General features: G+C 39.4%; 1 protein-coding gene across 1 annotated transcript in view; it reads left to right on the forward strand.

The window, feature by feature from the left end:
- KIF13B (kinesin family member 13B) overlaps positions 1-26,182 on the forward strand; it is a 156,616-nt gene that overhangs the window by 52,733 nt on the left and 77,701 nt on the right. Inside the window, 10 exon segments of the mRNA XM_079139992.1 lie at positions 1,369-1,429; positions 2,935-3,027; positions 4,603-4,783; positions 8,917-9,004; positions 11,324-11,458; positions 13,644-13,756; positions 14,774-14,783; positions 14,785-14,890; positions 21,622-21,830; positions 23,126-23,236. Coding sequence (XP_078996118.1) covers positions 1,369-1,429; positions 2,935-3,027; positions 4,603-4,783; positions 8,917-9,004; positions 11,324-11,458; positions 13,644-13,756; positions 14,774-14,783; positions 14,785-14,890; positions 21,622-21,830; positions 23,126-23,236 — 1,107 coding nt within the window.

Here is a 26,182-nt window from a genome sequence, read left to right on the forward strand (position 1 = left end):
GTCCCTGCCAACTCTAAAATGCATAGCAGAAACAGATAAAATACTTTAAAATATTGAAAGCATGTCATCATACTCACAAACAGCATGTATAACTTCAAGAACTAGCAGTAAGCTGGGACCGAGGCAGTGTTCTGGGCTTTGGAGTCAGACACAGGCCCTCACTTGCTTGAAGTCAACTCTTGCCCATCACTGGGGCCCCGACGTGTGGTGGAGGACTGGAGTCAAGTTCACTGTGCAGATACTGATTTGAGAAATGTTCCTCTGAGACTGAAGTCTTAAAAAAAGCTGAGAAAGTGCTGTCCCTCAATGTTGAGCCAATGTCTGTGTTGATAGGAGGGAGTAGAGACTCCTGGCCTCAGGAAGACCAAACTCTGGATTTTCCATAACAGAAATGATGACATGAATTGGCCATGGGGAGGGGCCTTTGGTAGAGGAAAAAGTAAGCAGCAGTATACACTGTACACTGAAACAGACACTCTCAGTGAAGGTGTACCTGAAACTAACAGGTAGAGGCACAGGAGGAAGGCCACTTGGGGGATGCACAGCAGCACTCCTAGACTGAGGTGAACCAAGGTGAATCTTAGAACAGTTACACTTCAAATCCTTAAACAGGCTCGATTATGAAATGCAAATTAGTGATATAGAACCATTAGAAATCCAAAAAATGAAGTAAAATTAATGAAACAAAACTTATAAAAGATTGCAAAGAAACTATTTTTAGATAACAGTGATAAGGTAAAATATTAAAATGAAAATTATTCAATCAAGTAACATTTAATATATATTCTTCCTACTCTTTATGCACAAAGGTTTTTATACAAATATGAAATCATATACCAGATGTCCATAACTTTTTTATTAATATGATCATTTTCTTGATAATAAGTCTTCTATACCCTTAAATCTATATAATATTGAACATGGGTGTGTTATAATGTAAACAATCTCCTATTGTATAGCTATTTTGCACTTGCTATGTGAGCATATGTATTTGTATAAAAGTACAAATACAGAAAATTTATAAAAGCATAAAAAAAACCAAAAATCACTAAACTCATTATGTAGAAGTAAACTTTATATTTGTAGCCATACATGTGTGTGTGATAGCCAACATGTTATGCATATTGTTCTCTAAACTTGCTTTTTTTCACTTAACATTGCAAATTGTTTTCCATGTAAAATATAGATCTAGATGACCCATGGGGTGTGTAGTTGTCATTGTAAGACTGTACATAAATAATTAATTCCTGTTGTGTAATTTATAAGTTGTTTTTGTTGTACTATTATGAGCAATTCTAACATTATGGCATTATTGTAATAGCATTAAAGTTTTGTTTTTATACACACCTTATGTTCACTTTTCAACAGATATTTGCTTATGATCATTGTTTCTGGTCCATGGATGAATCTGTCCAAGAAAAGTATGCAGGTAACAGAATATAGCATCCCGTCCACTACTGCTGGTGCAGAAAAGGGGTTTCATTATATTCTCCAGGCACTGTCATAGTATAATTGTATGTGACTTTAAAACTGTGCAGACAACTTCCTACAGTGTTTGCTATGAGAGTTTTTATGTTAATTGGAAAATTGAGAGATTTACAGTGTGAAATGATGGTATCCAGTGGAGGTTGTCTCACACATGTCCCCAGGTCTCACATGGGACCGAGGACACATGATAGGTGTATCCTTGAGATGTCAATGATGTTGTCTAGAGAGCTGCTGGTGTGAGGAAAGAAGTGTGCTGATCACCAGCATCCAAGCTCTCCTCTGCACCCCCGTGACATTCAATGAATCATGACACCTGTTGGAGCCTGTGTTCTGTAATGGAGAGGAATGTGCCACATTCCTCTGCATTTTCTTTATCTGAAAGTCTATTTTATCACTCTACTAAATGATCATTTTGCCACAAGGTTAGGGCTACTGTGACAGCCATTTAAAAATTCCCTGCGTTCCCAACTGCTCTGTCATGCGTTTCCAAGCAGTTCCTTTTAATTTATATTTTATTTTTTGAGACAGTCTTATTGTGTTGCTCAAATTGGCTTTGAATTCCTGGGATCAAGTGATCTTCCAGTCTCAGTCTCCAGAGTAACTGGGACCACAGCAAGGACCACCACACTTAATTTCCCTTATAAATACTGAGCATCACATTTTATTCACTTCTACTATGGCTCTTTCAAAAGTTGAAGTACATTTTGTCTTGTAACCCGATGACAACTGTAGGGATCACCTCATATTCAAACTTGAATAGTTAACTGACAGGTGAATTGGGAAGTGGGGCGTAATGGAATAATGAATGCATTTGCCCAACAGCAGCATCCAGGCCTTCCCTCTTGTATGTGAGATCTGTGAGGTGAATGGCTCATCAGGTTCATATTTGATTATCGACTATTGACATATTTCTTTTGGCCTGTGGTAGAGTACTTGACTCAATATATTATGTCTATAATTGAATGCTTAAGAAAATTTCCAGGGTCTTCCTTGTTCTAATGGTTGTGAGTTGTAGACTCTATAACTAGAAATTATCTTTGAGAAAAAAGAGAGGGGATTGTCATGTAGGGTTTTTCTGAACTCCTAACCCATTAAATAAAAGCACTGACTGAGTGGTACATAGTTAATTCAGGTACCCCTAGGTCCCGGATATAAATTACAGGTATTCATAATCATGGACTGTAAAATAAGTGGCTCATTGGCTCTTTGCACTGAGGGGGCTCCTTGGTCAGTGTTTTCCTTCTGTTTAAATTCAAGTTTGTATTATAGGGAATGCTATACTGATTTTACCTCATGTGCTTACTATAAATAACTTGACAGGCATAAGCCTTTGGAAGCATTTATCAAGTTTAAAGCTCTTGTTTGTAGATAAATAAGCTGATAGTGTATTTTGAGATTTTTTGTTTGTGATTTGACTTAGAACACCCCTTCGTTGCTCTGTCTCAGGTCAAGATGATGTTTTCAAGTGCCTTGGAGAAAATATCCTTCAGAATGCTTTCGATGGCTATAATGCATGCATCTTTGCCTACGGACAGACAGGTAATGTTAAATAATGTGAAATCACATGAGAAAATGTCTTTCAGTGAAAGAGAAAATAGAACCATGTTTACTGCATAGACAAATCTTTGATTTTTTTTTGTTATTTTCCTTTATAGGAAGTATATAGATGCTAAAATAAAAATACAGTTTTTTTAAATGAGTATGATAAAATTAGGATTAGTATCCTTTTTCTTTACTGATCTCACATGGCACTGGTCCAGTTTGCTTCCAATAAATTACAGTTATGACTGTTGAACATATTACTAGCTTATCTATCATAGGCTCCAAGGATCATTGCAGAGAAAATACTAAAAAGAACATATTTGTTAATATCTTACAGGTTATAATTGATAAGGAGCTTTTTGACTTCTCTGCCTTTGTGGTCAAAGAAACAAAATCTATTTAAAGTGAACTAGTTACTTTTATAAGATATATCATACAGCTTGTTCAACTGGAAACTCTTCTTGCAATTTGTTTGATGGTTTCAAGAATCATCATATGGAGTGGTTAGAAGAGAGACTCCAAGCCAGGCTATGCCAGCCCCACACTTGCCTCTGCCACCTTCCTGCTGGGACCCTCTGCCCTACAGTTTCCTTATCTGTAAAAATGCTGCTGATGATAGACCTTCATTGTAGGGTTGTCTTGAGGCATTACCGTGTGCACACTTTAAAAGAAGTCTGGTATATAGGAAGTGGTATGTTAGTTTCAGGTATTATGATAGGATAGAATCTCAAGTGACAGCAGTAGTACCTTGTGTGGTTAGAAAGCCTGTTTGCTGGGGGCTGGGAAGATAGCTCAGCTCATAGAGTGCTTGCCCCTGAAGCACAAGGCCCTGAGTTCGATCCCCAGTACCGCTCAAAAAAAAAAAAAAAAAAAAAAAAGAAAGCCTGTTTGCAGGGCTGGGGTGCAGCTCGGTGGCGGAGCACTTATGTAGCCATGTGAGGCTCTGGATTCCATTCCCAGCACTGTGAAAACAATCACTACTGCTATAACAAAGGAAAGTGTCAGTCATTACTGTTTGGGGAAGGTAAGGCTATGGTGATTTAGTTCTTTTCCTATTTTCCTGTGTTTTCTGAATTTTCTTTAATGAAAATTATATAATGAATATTACAGTGGAAAAAATAATTTTGCATTAGAAAAGGATAATTCTTTGGTTCACGCACTTTTGCCAGAGGGTAGTAAGTTAATTTGTTCAGGGGTTCATGTGGAGAACCTGTATTTTTTGTGTTAGGATTAGTGGTTGGGAGCAGGCACAGTAGTATTAATCATGTGACTCACCCTAATTTATTTTAGAAAACTATTCAATCTTCACTGTTTTTCAATTGTTTCAGGTATTTTTTTAATATGAAGATGAGTAAAATAGGCTTTTTTTCCTTCTAAAGCATGTATCCTTTTGACGATAGCATTTGCAGTAGAAAAGCTTGTGTATTTTTAATTTTCATTATATTTGGATACATTTCTTATAGTATTTTGGCCATTTGCTAATTACTGGCAGCTTATCATGAGCAAAGGAAAGAGGGTTATGTGTTTAAACTTCTCAAAGAGACAGTAGTAACTCTGATTTTCCTTTTTCAGGGTCTGGAAAATCTTACACGATGATGGGCACAGCGGACCAACCTGGATTAATTCCAAGGCTCTGCAGTGGACTCTTTGAACGAACCCAGAAAGAGGAAAACGAGGAGCAGAGTTTTAAAGTAGAAGTGTCCTACATGGAAATTTATAATGAAAAAGTCCGAGACCTTCTTGATCCCAAAGGGTAAAAGACTTTGAGACTTTAGTGTTCTAGCATTCTGCACTTGATAAATTGGCTTGTGAGAAATTTGTACATTGAACTCTAGTAGAGGATCATTTAGTTGTGGTCTTTGTGATTTAATTTTAGTTACCTGGAGCGTTTCCTATAGCCAGCTCTGGGCTTTTGAACTTGGGAGAGGAGCATTTAGAGCAGGGAAGAATGATTGAGCAGGCATGTACTTGTGTCATATGCCAACCTCAGACTCACCCAAAGCCACAAAGAATATGTAGTGAAAAGCAGTCAGTTGGCATCAGCATAACTGGTAGCCTTAAACAGTTTTTTAAAATTTTATTTGCCAGTTCATGTCAAGTGGAATTCAACAGTTGGTTTGTGGACTGTTGGAGGATATAATAAGGGATATGAAACCTGATCTTCTGGATTGTTAATTTTAAAGCTTAGGAAAAATAAGCGTGCTCATGATTTCATGGCATTGACTTTGAAAGAGAAGTGGATTAGAAGTGCTTTCATAAGTGCATTGACCCCGAGGCAATTACTGAGTTTAACGAGGAGACCAGGAGGTGTCTGAGGAAATGTGTCCATTGCACAGAGTTCCCATGTTGAGATTTTAAGGAAGTGCAGCAGTGGCAAGAAAGAGACAAAGATAATGACCCGAGCCTGTGGCTTGCTGGTGTAAGAACAGATTTAGGAAGGTTAGAGAGCCGTCTGGGCTGAGGCTTACAGAAAGTGCAGAAGACAATGAGGGGACAGTTAGCTACGTTTAGATGAGGAAAATGATCAAGGAAAGATAAACTGACAAGCAGTGAATCATAGTGTGCTCAACCAAGAGAAAACAGCCCTCAGCTCTTCACTGCCATCTGCTTTCTTTGACAGAGATAATCATCTTTAGGCCTGCACAGGGAGATTGAATTGGCACTTCATGCTTTTCTGTAAACCTTACTTAAACATCAATTGAGCAATCGGTGTGCACCAGGCACCATGAAAGTCAGAGGAAGGACTCACAGTGTGGGCAGAATGAGTTTTGTACAGAAATAATTACAACACAGTGCAGTTTGCTTTTGACTTGTGAGGGGGCTCATACAAAATAGCAAAAAGGGAATAACTGGCTGTGTGCACTGATGCATGCCTGTAACACCAGAGACTCGGAAGCTTGAGACAGGAGCATTGCAAATTCAAGACCAGCTTGGGCAAACTAGTAAGACCCTGTCTCAAAATAAAAAATGAAAAGAGCTTGGGATATAGCTCATGGTAGGACAACCCTGGTTTCAATCTCTAGCATGCTCCCCGCCTCCTGCAAAAAAAAAAAAAAAAAAAAAAAAGGAATTTCTGCCAGAGCAGCGGGAAGAGTCCCACGGGTACTTGATGAATTTTGCGCTGAGAACCAGTTGTGTGTAGAGCACAGCCCTGTGCCAGACTGAAGTGGTGTAAACAGTTCACCTGTTTGAAGAATGATCAGCAGGTGGTTGGAGAAAGTCAGATTGGACAGGAGGAGGCCATAGGTGGGTGGTTTATGGCCTGGCACCCACATTCTGTGTGATACTTATTCCTGTACATTTTCTCAGGCAGCCTGCACTGCTTTTCATGCACTTTGACCTCTGTGAAGATCCAGCTCAGATCTACTCTTTCCAGAAATTTTCAGCTGACTGGCTTCATACCAGTTCATTCTCGTGTTTTATATTCCATAGTACTTGGGTGAAATAGCTTGAACTTTATTGGCTGAACTTGTTCATAGTTTTAGGTTTGTCTTATGTGTGGCTTAGTACTGAATAGCATGGGCTTTGGACTCTTACAGCCCTGGATCCAGGTGCTCTGCTTGTTACTTATTGAGCAAGGTCCTTGTGATTTCTAGGCCTAACTTGTGCAGGAGAACAATGTTATCACACCATTTGATGTTTGAGGGTGGCTGTTGATAGGCCTGAGCCTCAGGACTTTCCTGGCATCCAGAAAACACTCAGTACATGGTGGCTGCTGCTGCTCTCATGAAAGTGTCTCGAGGATTTTATTTATTTATTTATTTTATTTTTAGTGTTGTAGAAGAGTCAGAGTAAATGGATTAAAGTTTTAGAGGTGATCTTGTTCCCGCCAAAGATTATTTGAGAGAACTTGAGTTTTTTATTCTGGTACTGATTTTATGAATTTACCATCTAGTATGTGTAGTTATATGATTATGTTGCTGTACTCAGGACAAGATATAGTCTACATTATCATTCAGAGAAAAGGTGGAAGAGGGAGGAAGGAAGGGAAAGGGGGAGTACGGGACTGAAGTGGAGCAAATCATGTTCTATGCTTGTAAGATTATGTAAGAAATGAACCCCAGTATTATGTACAACTGTAATGCACTGATGAAAACATACAAAAAAGAAAAAAAAGTGAAAAATGAAAGGAAGAAAGTTAGAATATAACCTGGGGTAAGAGGTGAGAATTAAATTTTTTGACTCTGGCTTCATATAGTTGTGTAATAATTAGTACCCTTGAATGTTGATCCTAGGATACTATAAGATTGCAAATCACTAGGAAACACTAAATTATAGTTGGTATACTAGAGGACAATCACATTCTAGATTTAAGTCATTTCCCCATTCCTTAACTCTGCTGCTTACATAAAAGATAAGTCCACAGCTGCTAATTGTCCCACCCTGAATACCTCTGCTTGCTTGCTTCTTGGGTAATAGTGGTCAGGTGTAGCTTCAGTTTCTGTGCTAGTTGCTCATTGTATGCAGTTTTCGCCACCATTCCTTCTGTTCTCCTGCCTTCTTTTGTTGCTGGCTGTCTTTCCAAATCATGTAAGCCAACACACTGGAATCTTTCTTATTGCCTTATTTTCGTTTCACTTTGTTAGCCAAGTTGGTTTATTCCCTGAGTGACTCTCATGTGTCAGAAATTGTGCTAGGAATTGCAGACCCCAAAACTAATAAACATTCTTGCTCTTCTGGAGCCCCAAATTCTGTTAAAGAGTAGACACATGTGAATTCCAACCCATGCCAAGAATTAGGAGATTTGAGACAGGAGAGGAGACAAGGACAGACTGTAGAGGAGCATGGATGCCACGCCTAGTGTTGACCTCAGAGAACCACTGCAGAATTTCAAGCATTCCAGTTCATTATTTTAAAAATGTTGTGTAGTCAAAATGAATACACATCGTGATAGGAGTCCTGATAAACAAAGGAACATTAGAAAACTTACCATGAGCAAGTGTTCTTTTAAAGAAAATTAATTTTTAATTGATAAATAATAATTGTCCCTATTTATAGATTAAGATGTGCTATTTTGATATATGTATACATTATGGAATGATTAAATCAAACTGATATGTCAGTCACCTTAACGTATCTTTGTTTTTGTAGTGTGAACATTTAAAGACCACTCTTAACAATTTTGAAATATGTTACATTTGTGTTGACTATAGTCACCATGCTGTGCAATAGATCTCTGGAATTTATTTCTCCTAAATGAAACTTTATACCCTTTGACCAACATCTCAACAAAATTCTTTGGCTCATAACCATAAGTGTGCTGTATGTACTCTGCATTTTTGGAAGATGCCCTTTATTGGATTTATCAGTTTCTTGTTTGCTAGCTGGTTTATTTTTAAAGAAAATTATGAAGAAGTATTTAATTTTCATTTTATTGAATCCTTTTTCCTGCAGTTACTGGAGGGATCATAATCATGTAATAAAGTGTATTGGCCCCCAGCCCCATGTTAAAACCTTGCTGCCCTGGGATAAGCCCACTGTTGTGTTTTTAAATCGTAATTAGACTCATTTAATTGTCTTTGTTTCTTTGTCTTTATTCATGATTGAGCTGGGTCTGGAGTTTTCTTGCACAGTTAACATTTGTTGAGTTTCGATCTTTATGCCACATTCTGTGATATGACAAGTGAATTGTTTTATTTATTTGACTCTGCATTCTTTGCAGTAGTAAAAAGACATCCCACAGTGTACCCTTTCGAGTGATGTGATATTTTACCACATTCTGAAGTTTTTCTTTCCAGTGAATATTTTAAAAGTTTAGTTTGAATTCTTTGGGGGATCAGGTCAGTTGGTTTTATTTGTTTGGGGTCTTTCTTGAATAACATATATATTTCTATCAAGTACAGTTGAGTCCTTTTAAAAAACAAATTGTTTCTCTGTCATGAACAGAAGTCGTCAAACCTTGAAAGTCAGAGAACATAGTGTGTTGGGACCCTATGTGGATGGACTTTCTAAACTGGCTGTAACAAGCTATAAGGTAACAGCATCCTTTATATGAACTACTTAAACAGTGTATTTTTTGTTTGTTTTTAAAATTAAATTTAAAATAACATCATTTAATAAATCACTTTTTACAAAAAAATCTTAAAAAGGAGTGAATGGATTATGAAACTAGAAAGTAAATGTAGGCTAAATATGATGAAGTTTTAAAATTAAGCTGTAGGATTTTCAGGCTCAATAGATCTAAATGGGTTTGGAAGAGATCTTGAAAGTAGTGAATTTTATGTTTCGTTGTTGTTTTTCTATTCTGTTTTATACTTCTTTTGCAGTTAATGTTTTTTACTTTGAGGCTTTTACTCTATCATGTTGAATTTTTCCTTGAACATTATGTTTCACTTAATATGCCAAAACAGAATCCTATATGATTATCAAAGTTTTTCACTCCTGTGTGTTAGTTTAGGATAATGTTCAACTGCATATAACATAAAAAGCATAACGGGATTTAGTATTTTGAAGTGTGTGTTATTATCTCTTTTGTTCATTATCCTCAGTGTCCAGAAAGTACTTGGCATGTGGTAGGTCGGTGCTCTCAGTGTACATTGGGGTAAGGAATGAATGGTGATTTAAATAAGGTTTTCATGTACAAGAAGTCTGGAGGTAGATGCTCTGAGGCTGGTTTGGTGGCTCTAAGGGGTCATCAAGGACCTAGATTCCTTCCCCACTCCACGTTGAGAGATGTAATAGTGTGTTCTTATAGTTGAAGACAACTCTTAGAACAAGGATGTGATGGCAAGCTACTCCCTTTAAGGAGAACGGCCCAGATGGTCTGTATTATACTTTACATCTTATTTACCCAAGTGTAGTCATGGGGCCAGACTGAGCTGCAATGGCATCTGGGAAATGTGGACTCCCAGTTCTGCTGCTTGTTCTTAGCTAGAGTTCCCTTACTGGGTTCACAATAGGCAACTAGACAGCTCTTTCACACGTACCAGCTTTTTTGTTCCTCATGAAAATTCTTGTAAGATTTACTTTTTTATAATGTATTTTTTTTTGAAATAATATTTTTTAGTTTAGGTAGACACAATACCTTTATTTTATTTTTATGTGGTACTGAGGATTGAACCCAGGGCCTCTCATGTGCACACTACCACTGAGCCACAACCGCAGCCCCATAGACGATTTAATTTTATTTATTTATTTTCTGTGCTGGGGATTGAACCCAGGGCCTTGTGTATGCTAAACACAGCTCTACCACTGAGCTACACCCTTAGCCTAAGTAGATAATTTTATTGAAGTTCAGATCTTTCAGATTCGTTAAAGAACCCTTTTAGAGCTGGTAACATTTTTTAAAATGAAAATTCCACTATCTTTCTATTAAGCTGTCTCTCTTTGAGTGGTAATAGTAACAAAATAGGACATCTCTACAGATACTAGTCTCTTGATATTCTCATTTTCAAGAACAGGTCTAATAAGATATGTGCCCAGTAGGTGGGTAATAATATGCATGGGTGAAGAGGTTACAAGTAAGTTATTTTTATTTGATTTTTTTTTGCTTGCTTATATAATCTAATTTGTTAAAAAATGTATTTATGACTTTAAAAAACAAACAAACAAAACGGTAGTGGGAATTGACCCCAGGGCTTCATGCATGCTAAGCAAGTGCTGTATTACTGAGCTACGTCCTATCCCTTTAAAAATATTTATTTATTTTTGCAGTACTGAGAATTGAACCCAGGGTGCTCTACTACTAAGCTACATCCCCAGCCATTTTTATTTTTCATTTTGAGACACAGGGCCTTGCTAAGTTGCTGAGGCTGCTTGAACTTTGTGATCCTTCTGCTTCAGCCTCCTGAGTTGCTGGGATTACAGGCATGTACTACTGCACCCAGCATTTTGATTTTATTTTTGAAGACCCCATCTTCAAAAATGGCCTGGAACGTGTGATCCTCCTACCTTAGCTTCTTGATTAGCTGTAATTATAGGTGTGCACCACCACGTCTAGCTTACATTGCTTTTATAATGAAAGAAATTAAGTTTTTCCAGATTTCTGAAGACGATGAATATGGGCATGGCATATTTGTCATGGAGTATTTGTCATGGTATATTTGTGACTTCTAAACTTTTCTGAGTCAAAGCTGCCACTTTCTTTTGGATCTATAGAAAATAATGTAGCTTAGTTGGGTTTCAGAGACAGTACTGGCTATTGTATTCTGTGAGTCTTAATGTAGCAAAACATAATATGAACTCCAAATGTTGTGGGCTAAGAGGTGAAACTTGTAATGCACTTTGTAGTACAGCAGAATTTTAATGTTTTTATACAGATAACAAGATGTGTGTCTGAATTGTTTCCACTCAGGATATTGAGTCTTTGATGTCAGAGGGAAACAAATCTCGGACAGTTGCTGCAACCAACATGAATGAGGAGAGTAGCCGATCCCATGCGGTCTTCAAAATCACCCTCACGCATACTCTCTATGATGTGAAGTCTGGGGTAGGTGTCAGATGCATGACCTTTTTTTAGTTCCTTAAGTGATTATCATTTACCTTTTTCTCTTCAGCTGTAGATGAATTAAGGACCTAGCCAGACTTATATCAACCAGGACTCTAGACAAGAAGGAGAAGCCTCTTCAGGTAGACAGAATGGGTTTAATGTAGCGAATTGGGTGACTGCAGTTGTGAAATACCTGAGAAGCAGTGGGTTCTAGACGGAGTCTCTAGGAATAATTCCCTGAACCATGCAGATCTGGTCCGTTAGGATGGTGCCATTTTTGAGGATACCCTTTGAACTTTGGGATCAAGGCACACCCCCCAGGGATGATCAGGAAGCAGGAATAAGGAAATTGCTTCTGTCAAAGCAGCTGCCTCTTAGCAACTTAGAAGCTGAATATGCTGGAAAGCCTCATATTTCCATGAGCCTACCTGCCAGCAGAAAAAGCCAAAAGGGGCACTTTCCTTCTGCTTTCCAGATCTTTAACCAGGGGATCTGACTGATAGAATGTGTGCCACATTCTGAATCTGGGCTGCAAGGGAGTCTGAAAGATGGAGGCCTTGGCTCCACCCTGTCCAACTGTGGGAAGGGTGAATCCAAGTTACTCAAGCCCAACCCACAGCCCTGCTGTGGGGCGTTGAGCCCTGAGCTGCTGGCTGCCTGTGTGAGTGAGTGGTGGTTGCTCCAGTTCCTCAGGGGAGGTTCTTTGCAGCGCTACCTTCTGCTGCACAGCCAGGGTGCCACTTGCGCTGGGGATGGCACTACAGAGCTGCTAGATTTCCTAGAGTATGTTTTGATTATTTGGTTTGGAACCTTGTGAAGAGTAGACTGAGTCAGATGTTAATGTTTCTGCCACACTGAGAACTTTTCTTTTGACTCATACATTTGTGTTTTCTTTCTCTTTATGTGAATTTTTACATATTTTGTTGTGATGTCCACTCCTCAGAGCATCACTTTCAAATACCAGGAACTAAAGTAATCACCCTGGCACAGTGCTCTATTTTGGCAGTATTTTCATTTGCTGAAAGCATATTTTTCTTTTTTCCCCATCACAGCAAGATTAGTATAGAACAAAAAAGTTCTTTGTTTCCATTTCCTTTTCAGCATAAAACAAAAACATACTGAAGACTTTATAAGCTAAAAGTACTTTTTGATTTGGGAAGCTAAATATCCTTTTGTAGCAACATGTTTATTTTATGGAAATAATTATAAGTGCATTTTAAAGGAAAGCTTTTCAAATGATCCAGTCTATCTACTTTTGACACTGGTTACTTTTTTTTTTTTTTAGCTGCTCATGTATAAATCTGGTTTATGTATGCAATTTGAAAAAGGAAAATATCCCTATACAAAAATATCTTTATCATTAATATTATTTTTTGGTGCTGGGGATTGAATCCAGGGTGCGTACCACTGAGCCACAACCTAGCAGGGTTTGCTAATTGCCGAGGGTTTTGCTAAGTTGCTGAGGCTGACCTCTAACTTGTGATCCTTCTGCCCAAGCCTCCAGGTCACTGGGATTGCAACGTGTACCACTACACCCAACTATTAAAATAGCATAACTAGAAAAATATAAATGAAATTATTATATATGAATAAGATGAAATATTTTAGAAAATATCCCAAATTTTTGAGGATTTCTTCTATTGGATAAGTCAGATACTGTTTGTACATTAGTAAGAATGTAAATATTTTATCTAAGGATTTTAATAAACATGAAGCTTAAGCATAGTTGTAAATCATATTAAAATTTGCATCTTGGTCTGGGGTTGTGGCTGAGTGGTAGAGCATTGTCTTGAATGTGTGAAGCACGGGGTTCCATCCTCAGCACACATAAAATAAATAAATAAAATAAAGATATTTTGTCTGTTTAAAATTTAAAAAATGCATCTTATAGATCTTTTGTATACTGCTCTGAAAATTTTATTGGACTCCCTTCAAAATCTCCCATTTGGGGGGCACTGTTTTTCTGAGATAATTTACTCTGTATGAATTAGTAGAGTTCTGTAAATTTGTGTGCATACACTGCTGGATTATACAGTTTTCTTAGTGTTTCATAGTGACACAGAACAATTTCGCAATAACAAGAAGTGACTTTAATAAAAGATTTAGATAATAAATGCAGTTGGTTGAGATAACCTGGTTTCTGCCATTTTAACTGTTCCTTGGTATGTGTCAATTTACTTTGTAGACATCTGGTGAGAAAGTGGGCAAACTGAGCTTGGTTGATTTAGCTGGCAGTGAACGAGCCACGAAAACTGGAGCTGCAGGCGACAGGCTGAAGGAGGGCAGCAACATTAACAAGTAAGCTTCCAGGAGCTGCTTCCTATTGCTCTCCCAAATTAATAGCCAAGTAGGAGAACGGCATGGTCCTTAAATGATCAGATGAGTTCTGGGACAATTAAGGATTTTTTTCTGGTATTTTTAGTGTCTTGGGCTCGTTCTGTGTTCCATGGAGATGTCTGATGGGGTGAGGAGCAGCCAAGCCTCTGTCAAATGACCCTAGTGGCGTTTCTGGGTGACTCTTTGTCCTGGGGGTTGGGTGGTCCTGGGTGTCCAGGGTGTTCTGCAGCATCCCTGGCATCTATCCACTAGATGGCACTGGTAGTTGTCATGACTCAGACTCTGGGTGTGGCTTGGCTTCTCCTGTGGGGCATAGTCACCATCCAGTTGAGAACCACTGATCTGAATTATAGACAAGAACATGATAGTTGGTCTGTCAATCTAGGTTGATTGTGACGCGTGTGCTGTTGTCTAAGCATCTCCCAGGGGTCCTAGTCACACGGGCTTGTGCTCTTATGCCTGCTGTCTGTCCAGGTTCCAGGCTAGGACTTTGTGAAGTAATGTTTTGTTCAACAGTTCCTCCATACTCCCTCAGGCTCCTTGTGGTTTGGAGTCTCTTTGTCCTCAGGGTTCCCACAGGGACATAGTGAGTCATTAGTGACCAACCAGGGTTTATAAAGCATAGTCATCCAGAGTTTGGGCTGTTATGAATCTTATAGATTTAATTTTTGCCTTGTACTGTGCTTTAATTACTATTTTGATTTGTGACTTCTTCTGTAAGATATGTAGTGTTTGTGTCTACCTGACCCTAATGTTTTACCACTCATATTTTTATCTACAAAATGAAAAAAGGGGAGGGGCTAAGCAAAAAGGACAATGGCTCTTTAGAATTGCTGTTGTTTCAAAACAGCAGCAAAGTGCTGACCACAGTGCTGCTCACATGCAGGTAAACAGCATCTTGGTCTCCAATCTTTGTGCTAAAAGCAACATTTGATATGCTCCATTTTTTCTAATTGTTCTGGTTTGTTGCACCTGCAGGTCCCTCACCAACTCTTGGTCTGGTCATCTCAGCCCTAGCAGATCAGGGTGCTGGCAAAAACAAAAATAAATTTGTTCCATATCGGGACTCGGTTCTTACATGGCTGCTCAAAGTAAGTGCCCCCCTCCTGCCACTTGGTGATTTACAAAAAGGAAAAGACTGTTAATCCCTTCCCAGTTACCATTCCTTCCATCAGTGTTCAGATTTATAATCATAAAGGTGTTCTGGCGATCATGAGTTTCCATGGACTGAGTGAGCACAGGGTTTCTTCCCAGTAATGAGCAACCTGGTCTTCTGGAGTGTGCATGCACGGGTTGTGGGACTCACTAAATCACGCAGTTGCTTGTGGAGATCTGGAGGTAGAAGGGAGGGCCTGGTGCTGATGTGACAGCTGTGTGAGTCACAGGAAAGGACACTCTCTGCTGGGCTGCCCCATCCTCTCAGACTCCTATAATAATTGGGATCTTTGTTTTGTGTTTGGCTTCACTCATGATCGTTTCACGTGCTTCCACCTTCTCAGAGGAGTCGCTGAAGGGTACTGGGGAAGTATAGTTGCTTCACTGGTGAATTCAGTTCAGCAGGAAAGAGGAACAGGATGAGGTGAGTGAGACCAGTGTGAAGTGGAGGAGTTGGAGGGTATGAATGGGCATTGGAGCCACTTGGCTCCTAGTGGTGCAGGTCTAGGAATGGAGGGCAGGTGCTCACAGACCACTGGAGCATGGGCTCATAGTGGGTTCGGTGGCAGAGGTAGTGACAGACTATTTCAGGTTCTCCAGTGTCTCAGTCTTTATAGAGATGCTGTAGTAATGGATATTGGACTGGGTCTTAGAGGATGTAAGTTCTAGAGACAGTTTGAACTAGTAGGTTTGTCAACCTGAATAAAATCTTCCATATAATACTTTTTTCCCTTTTTTTAAAAGAAGAAATAACTTTATGTGCCTGTTAGTTTGTGGGCTTGTTTTCTCATTGGTAGAGTGTACTGCAACACTGTGTCAGGATTGAGAGTATACAGGGGAGTGAGGTGCAGGCCCAGCACTGGGGGGAGGCAGCTGCTGGTTGAGTCTGGTGTTTCAGAGAGCAGCCCTAGTCAAGGGAGGCAGGGTTTCCGCCTGACTTTCACGTGCTTCCCAGAGTTCCTTCCTAGTGTTCAGCTTTTGAATCTGAAACTGCACACCATTAGAATATATATTTGTCAGGTGAATTCTCCCTTTACAAACAGGTCAGTGCATTCTGCTTCTATGTAATGCTGACACTGGGTGAATTTGCCACAGTAGAGAATCAGGTAGCTACTACTTTTAGCTAAAGGCAAAAAATTAGAAATTAAAACAAAAAGATGAATAAATGTTAGCCATTAAAAACCACTCGGAAATGGGAATCACAGTCATTTTACTACTAGTAAATGTAGCAATCCACCTGGTTTTTCCAGAAGTCATCTTGATATTTATTTTTCTGACTTTCACATTTGCATTTTCTGATCACACATGACTATTGTTTGGATGTGCCTGAATTAAAAGAGTCAAGAGCAGTGGTGCACACCCTGTAATTCCAGTGGCTTGGAGGCTGAGGCAGGAGGATCACAAGTTCAAAGCCAGCCTCAGGAACTTAGCAAGACCCTAAGCAATTTAGTGAGACCCTGTCTCAAAATAAAAAATAAAAAGGGCTGGGGAGGTGGCTCAGTGGTTAAGCACTCCTGGGTTCAATCCCTGGGTACCAAAAATAATATATAAATAAAGAATAGTTACTGTCATTGTTATTTCAGTGCTATTGCTTCAGTTTATTTGAAATGCTGACAGTAGTCAAAATGGCCTAGAAATTATCAAGTGGCTACCACATAAGCTAGACACCAGGAGAACCTGTTTCAGAGTAGTCAGCTGCTTCCCAGGGCATCTCACTGACTTTTTGTAGGTCACAGTAGGCAGAGGGCACAGAGCTCACAGACGGAGGGTAGGGCCTGGGTCAAGTGCCCTGTGCATCGGTGTTTGCCAAGACTGTGTTCTAGTGGCAAGGGCTGCTGTTCATCAGGAGGGAACTTGCTCGACTTCACCAGTCTTTGATAGGATATAATGAAAAAACTGTTTTTAATACTTGAAAAATTTAGGTTATAACTACAACTCCAAGCTAATTTTTCAGGTTGAGAAATAAATCCAGTGTTTACTTGACTTTGTCATTTTTTCCCCCTTAAAAACCTGTAAGACCTTTTTTTCTATCACTTCTGACTTTGGCACCAAGATCCTAAGTAGGCACACTTCTTTTAAAATGTATTCCAGAACATAAACAGTTTCCCCAGGGCCTCTCTAGATCCATGGGTTCCCAGATCCTTTTCCTTCTTTAGTTCTTTGTCTAATTCTTCCTGATCCTCATTCAACATGTGAATCTCATATTCCTAACATCACTTCCAGTGAACTCATAAAATTGCTGGTCTTTTATAAGATTTGCCATTTTTAAAATATATATATATATATTTTAAATATATGTGTATTTAGATATATATTTATTTAAATATATATATTTATTTAAATATATATATATTATTTAAATATATATATTTATTTTTTTTTAGTTGTCAGTGGACTTTTTATTTATTATATGAGGTGCTGAGAATCAATCCCAGTGTCTCACACATGCTAGGCAAGCACTCTGCCACTGAGCCACAACCCCAGCCCCAAGATTTGCCATTTTTTTAAAGAGATCTTTTTGCATTGTGTTCACATAATAATCGTGCTGTACTCTTGATGTTTGTAACCTTCTAAATGTGGATCTCTCATGATGTCTGGTGATGAAACTCAGATAATGCATAGTTTTTGAATTAATCCCCCCTCATCCTTATTGCAACTTCTCTGATGAAGCTTGCTTCAGTGCTCTTGCCTAGATGCCAGACACTTTCCTCAAACTTTCTTGGTCTACTCCATTCTCCATTGCAACATCTTTCTAAATTAATCATATTCACCTCAGATCTCTTCAGAAACTGCCCCTAGGCGCCGCCCCCCACCATGGGATCAAGTCCAAATTCTTTCATGAGTGTCACTTACAAGGCCCTCCTTAGTCTGCCACCTCCCTACTCCTGACTGCCCATCTTTTGTTTCCTGGTGTTATCACCTCTAGCCCAGTGAAGAGCGCTAGTGCTCTGGAGCTTGTCTCCCTCTGTTCAGAACATTCTTGCCCTCTTCAGTACCCACCGCCCACTCCTTTACCTTCAGGTGTCCAGTGTCACTTCTGGGCATCCTCCTCATCTGTCAAGACTTGGCTTTCTGCCTGGCATGGCTTCTCCCTTCTGACCCCCATGTTGCAGTCATTGGGCTTCAGTGCTCGCACACTGGCTTCTCCTACAGGATCATGCATTCACCAGGAGTTAAATGATCTGAACTGGCATCTGACCTTGGGGAAGTTTGTCAGTCTTCCTGGCTCTCCATTTCTCATCTGGAAAATGAGTAATTTGATTAGGTGACTTCAGAGTACTTTTAGCTTTAAAAAATTCTGACTTTCAAAATTAAATCTCTTTCTAGTGTCCATTTAATTTGCAGTTGCTACATTTGAAACAAAGGTCTGATTTGTCTAATTAAACAATTAAAGAGTAAACAAGAAGCTTTATACTTTCTCCTTGAATGAGTGCCAGTTCTTTGGTTGCTATTTCCTTTTTCCTAATGGCATGAGGCCATTTTTAAATATGAGCATATTGTTCCATGATTGAGGGTTTTAAAATATCAAGCATTTGTTGTTTTCCAGGCTTCCTTTTCTTAACATACATGGAAGCACAATGTATGCACTTTTCTCCTTTGGTAGTTGCTGTTACAAATCTCCTTTTACCCACTTGGGTTTGCTGTTTGAGGGCCAACAGCAGGCAGTAGTTCTTGAAGGGCTGCACCGTGCTACTGCTGTTGAATTGAATTGCAAAATGACATTTAATTCCAGTGACCTTTTATATATGTATGTAAATATATATAAAAATATTATGTATATATAAATATACATACATTTTTTAGTTGTTGATGGACCTTTATTTTATTTATTTATATGCAGTTCTGAGAATCAAACCCAATGCTTCACTCATGCTAGGCAAGTGCTCTACCACTGAGCCATGATCCCAGTCCCTCCAGTGACCTTTTTAATATCACATCTGAATCTGACTGAGGTGCATAGGACTCTTCATGACAATTTTCTGTAAGATGCCAAAGCTGGGGCACCAATAATATGAGATCAGTAACTAGAAGTGAAGAGTGAATTAAGCAGGCATGACTTTCACTTCCTAAAGTCCAAATTGGTTCTGTTTCCTGCCCTTTCAAATATCAAAGTATATCTTCTTCAATATGATTTTATCTTTGTTTTCTTTGGAAAACCAAATTTGTTAGTAATGAATGAATAAGCAGACACCAGGACAAAATAATTTGGAGAAATGTCAGGTCATCTGACTTAGTTCTCAGGTCTGAACTTTCTCTGTATTATCAAGTATGCTTTGGGAACTGTGGAAGAGCAGAAATCATATTGTAATTGATGGCAGAATGCAGCTGGGCTAGAGTATTGTTCATCTTACTGGTTCTGAATATTTGAGACAGGGTATTTAACCTCCTTGTTCAGAACAAACCTCTGTTTTCTCATTGGTTAAATGGGATTACTAATAATTTCACAGAAGGCTAAGAAATAAGTGGGTAACAGAGATTATGCTAACAAATTTTACATATATTGAAGTTGAAAACTTTGTTTTCAAAAGTAAGAATTTTCTAGCTGGGCTACTGGCATACACCTTAATCTTCAGTGGCTTGGTATGCTGAAGCAGGAGAATCACAAGTTCAAAGCCAGCCTCAGCAACTTTGTGAGGCCTGTTTCAAAATAAAAAATAAAAAGGGTGGGGATTTGGCTTAGGGGTTAACACCCCTGGGTTCAATCCCTACTACCGCCCCCCCAAAGTAAGAATTTTCCATATGTTAGTGCTACCCCAATGCAGTTAGCTTTCTTGTGATCTGATGAATTTCCTGTTACTAGCCAGATGAAATTTTTTTTTAATCTTGAGAATCTGTCATTCAGTGATTTTTGTTGTCCTTGTTTTTTACTTTTTGGTAGTAGGGATTGAAGCCAGATCCTTGCTTATGTCAGGCAGATGCCCTGTCACTGAGTCACATCCCAGCCTTCATTCAGTGATACTCTATCACCGAAAGAGGGTATTGAATCTTTCTCCCTTCTTCCCCTTCCTTCTTCTCAGCCTGGGATGGTATAGTAGGTAGGAGTATATATCACTATAACAGATTATCCTGCCCCAAAACTTAATAACAAACAACAGTTGTTTATCACCCCTCAGTTTCTGTAGGTCAGGGTTCTGGGAGCCCCCTAACCTGATTCTGGTTGGGGTCTCGTGGCTACAGTCCAGGTGTCAGCTGAGGCTATGGTCATCTCAAGACCTGACCCTGGAGTTGGGTGAGTTCTGATCACTTACATAGTTGTAGGCTTCAGACTCACTCCTATGAGATTCTTCATAGGGCCACCTTACCTTACAGCAGCCAGTTTCCCAGAACAAGACAGAAACCACCATCTTCTTTTAATCTCAGAAGTGACATGCCTTCACTTCTGCTGAATCTGTCCATTAGAGGCCTTTCAGTAAGTCCTGGCCACATTCAAGGGAAGGGGATGATACTAAATTATGAATATCAGGAGGTGGCATGGCTGGGGCCATCTTAGAGGATGCCTGCCACAGATGGATTGCACTAGCCTTGCCTGTATGGTCAAGCAAAGTGGGGTGGACTTGATGTCCCAAGTTCACTTTTGTATTTCACACACACACATACACACATAAATGTGTATAGTGGGGTGTGTGTGTGTGTGTGTGTGTGTGTGTGTGTGTGTATGTATTTTTTTCCTTTCAGTACTGGGAATCCAACCCAGGGTCTCCCACATGCCATGCAGGGGTTCTACCACTGGGACAAGCCCACTGTCTTGTTATTTTCAGTGTTGTCAAGTGAAAGTAGTTTATTTGTTGGAAGCCAGTCGTAAACCCACTGCACTGGACTTTCAGGGTTTTCATATGATGAAGATGAGTGTTTTGTCTCTGTACCCCTCATCTGAACCATGGAAGTCATTGTGCACAACACGAAGCCTATTTTATTGGTTCCGGCAGTGCTACCAGAGGGAAGAAAATGCTCTTCCTCTGACATAGCTTTTGTTTCAGAGACTCATCATCCCTTGGGCTTTGAGAGCCATGCATGGGTCTCAACAGCTTATGCCAGCCCTCCTGTGGGCTTCTCAGGGACTCAGGTGCACTGTGCTGGAAGGAGGCTGCAGGTGACCTCGCCTTGATCACGTGTTGGACACTGCTGTGATTGTTCAACTCCTCTAAGGGAGTTCCATAGGCATTTCCGAAGTCCTTTTTGTTCTGAGTGGTCTACTTACTAATGGTATATTGTTGCCTGTTAAATAGGACCAGTTGATTTAGAATTAATTTTTATTTAAGTAAGCATAGGCTTCATTGGATTTTCCTGTCTTTTCTCAAAAAACCAGTGCTCCCTTTTCTAAAGCATCCTGCAGAGGGGAGATGGTGACAGTGTGCCTGTGCGCGAGCCCCAGCTGTCTTAAAAGTTGTTTGCTTCTTTCCTCTTTCTGACATCAGCTTTCTTGTTTATATTCTTTTGAATGTAAAATGCTACCCCACTTACTTTTTTTCCTGATTCTGGGGATTGAACCTGGGGGTACTTTACTGAGCTACATCTGCAGTCCTTTGAATCTTTTTATTTTAAATTTTGAGAAAGGGTCTTGCTGAGCTGCCTAGGCTGGCCTAGAATTTGCCATCCTTCTTGCTGTTCTTCTGGATTACAGGCAGTTACCACACTGGCCCTATTTGCTGTTATCCCTCCCTGTAGGACAGCCTGGGGGGGTAACAGCAAGACAGCCATGGTGGCTACCGTGAGTCCAGCAGCTGACAACTATGACGAAACCCTCTCAACTTTGAGGTACGCCGATCGAGCCAAGCACATTGTCAATCATGCTGTAGTGAACGAGGATCCCAATGCCCGGATCATCCGAGATCTCCGGGAAGAGGTCGAGAAGCTCCGTGAGCAGCTGACCAAGGCAGAGGTATGAATGAGGCACAGCTGGTCTGTGCTGAGTCTAGGATGAGCTAGAACTTGAATTTTCTTCCCCTTGACCTTAGGCCAGAATTACTCTCTAAGAATTTTTGTATTTCCTATGAGAAGAGAAGTTTGAGCTCAGTAATAAGTAAGGAATTTTGTCATATTGAAAATTTAGAGGGATTTTTAAAAAGTGTTAACAGGAATTGTATAGAAGATATAAAGAAAACTGAGACACTGTTTCTTTTCATTTCCATCCAGGCAGCAGAGGTGAGGGAAAACTATAATAGGATAAAGGGAGAAGGAGAGTGATACTAATAAGAAAGTGTATACAACTGAATTTTAGTGCAGAAAATGAGAGTGGGCATGGACTAATTGGAAGAAGAATCAAACATGATGATGATAATCATGATGATTGGTCTCTAATTTGTTAACCGATAGAAACCAGAATGGAGGTCTTACCTTAATAATTCAATTTTTCCTTGTTGTGGGTTATGTTGTAGGAAAAGTAAAACTATCTTATGACAGAAAAAGCTGAGTATTTAGTGGTCTCTATTTTAGCTGTCTTCTGTATGCCCCACACAAGTCTAGCCTGTAACCAAATGGTACTCCTTTTGTAAAAGTGGTGTGGGGTGTCAGATTCAGGATTCCTCTAGAGCTAGCTTTTCTGCCCAGTCCCTTAGCTTTCTGGGATTCTTGCTTGGAGCTGGCCCCACAGTCCTGTTTCTCATAGCCTGTTTCATCTGTTTTCTGGTAGTAAGTTGGATGAATGAACAAGATGGTTATTTTGATCATATTTTAGAATGGATATACAGAAGTAATTTTTCAGATTTAAAGGTCTTCTGGAATTTTGTCTCTTCTTGATATTAATAACAGGTTGCAGTTTGCAGCATGCACACATTTAGTCTGTGTGTTCCTGAATAAATTACTGAAGTCAGCAGTAGAAACCAGACAATCTCCTGCATGAGTCTATGTAACCTTTAGGAATTTAGAATAATAAGCCTTTCATAACTAGCCTCACGAGTTCATCTCCTTAAAGGGAGTGAGCCTTCACAGTAGTTTGAGGAAGGGGCAAGTGAGTCTTCCTTGTGGACACACCTTGGATGACTTTCTTGTTGTGGTCCTCTCAGTGTGTAGGTGCTGGCGTCAGTAGGGGCCCACTGGTGTATTGTGGGTAGGTAGACACCTTGGTTTTGTCTACTGGGAAGAGACTGACAGTCACCTTTATTCTTTTAGCTTTGGCTGATTCTTTTGCCAGGGCACTGTCCAGACAATTTCATGAAGTGTACAATTCGGTTGTAGGCAATGAAATCTCCAGAGCTGAAAGATCGGCTGGAAGAATCAGAGAAGCTAATCCAGGAAATGACAGTGACCTGGGAGGAGAAATTGAGGAAAACCGAGGAAATTGCACAGGTTTGTTTCCCAACTGATCAGGAGAGGAAGCCTCTTGGCTGTCTGTGCAGTGGGGTTCAGATGACGCTTCTAGTGCCCTTTTGAGTTTTACCTTTGCCACTGTCAAATCTAGCACCATCAGCAATTCAGATCCAAGAACTGCACTTTACAAAATCAATCAGAAGGTTAAAGGAGGTGTAATTTGCAATGACTTGCTATGGAAGGGATAGTTAATGTTTTAGTGCCATTAATCTTAAAAATCTTAAAAATTAATACTTTGTAGCCTCTGATGTGAACAGCTCATTCTATTAAGTGTTTCTAAAAACGAAGAACTTGCAGTGTAATTATAGCATTAGTAGTATAGATGTTAGGTGTGATCATCTTGCTTCCAAATGACAACTCAGTAAAAGTAACATAAAAACCCTAAATGTGAGGTGACCCTCTCTTGTTGCTGGAAAACAACATAGAGTTGTGATATTGTAGGGTGGGAACGTTAGCCCAGTTTAAGAAGATCTAGTCAAGTTTAGCATTGGGGGAAAATGCCACAAAATCTGTCTTTAATGAAAGACTTAACTCTATGGTTTTTCTGTTACCTGGTTATCCAGCCTCTATTTCAGAAATCCCTATAGTGACATGGCACTCAGAACCCTCTCTGGCAGTCTTTTCACAATCGGACAGTTCTAATAGTAGTTATTTAATTGAAATTTTCTGTTCTTTCATTTCTATTCTTCAGTTCTATAGCTAAGAGAGTGAGGAGGGGGTCCCACTTTTAACTTGTGATAATAATAGCCCACCTTTATTACTTATATGCTGGGTGCTTTGCTGAGGACTTCTAACTGAAGCATTTTATGTGACCTTGTCAATAGCCCTATAAGGTAGGGACTGTTCCTGCCCAGTTCAGTGGCTTAGCTCTTTCTAATTGCCTCTCTGCCTCTTCCTTTTTTTCAATAAAAATCCATAATGTTTTACTGTTCCTTGTATTAGGGTATGTTTAGAACTCAGTATACTTTTTGTCACCCAGTAGGTTCCTTCTTTAAATGTGCTGTCCAGAATCAGTTTACACTTGAACTGTTGTGGACAATACTATTTTTACTTAGCATAAAGTAGATGTCATGTCTGTTAGCATGGATTAAGATTTAATTTTATTTGAAAACATATTCCATCATAGACATTTTTAAAATAGATAAGAATTGGTGAAGAGTATTAATAAATGTACTAGAACCCATCACCTGATTTCATTACAGATCAATGTATGGCCAATCTTGTTTTATCTATATTCCCACCTTGAATTATCTTAACATATATCCCACAAATTAAAGAGGCAAGAACACAGTAATGTATAAACTCCCTCTCATTACATTTCTCACTTTTTCATAAATTTAAAGTTCAGTAATAATGGTCTAATTTGGAACCTCTTTGTGGGTGACTTTTTGAGCTACTCAAAAGTAAAACATTATGTGGAGGTGACCTTGTTGCCTTTTCTCACTTAAACAGATATTTTATGGTGTTTTTTATCATCATAAAACCAAAGTGATAGAACAGTGCATAAAACAGGGAAGTAGCATAAAACAGTAATTTACTCACAGTGATTATTAATAGAGAATGGAATATTAGAATTACTTCCCTTGTTTTATGGACATGGTTCTTTATCAGGAATAATCCCTTCTTGGATTCAGTGCTATGAAAACTGTCAGCTGTTAGACTGCCCCAGGACTTCTGAAAGAACCCTGTGGCTTTGGATTCAAAGATCCTTAACCCAAATAACTCCTTTCCTACTTTTTGACAGTGTACTTACAGGTGGGATCTGCAGCTAAGGTACAGTGACCATGTAAGTTACTATGATGACAAAGAGCAAAATTCTGAGGCTTTACTTTAATCAAGATGCAGACTTACTTTGTGGCCCTAGCTACCTGCCTCAGTTTGTCTTGTCTTTCCCCAAAATCAACTGTCCTTGGTGGCTTGACTTGTCACTGTTTGCTCTTTATCTCTAGCCAGAGAGATACAAGAGGTTGTACCAAGACCATTCACAAGATCGTACACTGCTGAAAGTAGGGTTTGAAAGTAGGCATGACACGATGTGCAGACGGAGAGGACATGGGCCAGGAGGAAAGTCCCTATGAACTTTATTGAAGGACTTTAGCCTGAATCCTGTCTGAGGAGTCACTGAAACTGTCAGGCAGGAGAGGGTATTGAAAACTTTGCTTTTTAGAAAGCCCACAGTTGAGTAAAATGCACTCACATACATAGAAAATTTGCTCACATACACAGAATTAAATGAGATGAACTGAAGATATTTGATATTAAAAATATTATATATATTTTTAGTCATCAATGGACCTTTATTCATTTATTTTTATGCAATGCTGAAAATTAAACCCAGTACCTCACACATGCTAGGCAAGTGCTCCACCACTGAGCCCCAGCCCCAGCCCAATATTTGATATTTTCAGAATGAGATTGGCTAGGTGTGATTGCACACCTGTAACCCCAGCATCTTGGGAGGCTGAGGCAGGATGAGCACAGGTTTGAGGCCAGCCTATGTAAATTATACATATCTCAAATAAAAATAAAGTAAGCTGGGGCTCAGTACTTGAGGACTTGACTAGAATGTGGAATGTCCAAGTTCCATCCATAGTACTGGGATAAAGGAAAAGCAAATCGAGAACTCACTGCCATCCTCGGCTGCTATTTGAAATGGGCTGTTTTTGTTGTTGCATTTTCCCCCCGGAAACTAGGAATTGAACCCAGGGTTCTTGACTGCTGAGCAATATTCCCAGCCCTTTGTATTTTGAGATAGGGTCTCACTGAATTGCAGAGGCTAGCCTCAAATTTGTCATCCTCCTGCCTTAGCCTCCCAAATAGCTGGGATTATAGGCATGGCCACCACCCCTGACTGGGATTTATTTTTTAAATAAATTAATTAACCAATTAAACAGTTTTGAGTTGGTGTGGTGGCACATGCCCATA

The sequence above is a fragment of the Sciurus vulgaris genome, assembly GCF_902686455.1.
Source record: "Sciurus vulgaris genome assembly, chromosome: 5".
NCBI lineage: Eukaryota > Metazoa > Chordata > Mammalia > Rodentia > Sciuridae > Sciurus > Sciurus vulgaris.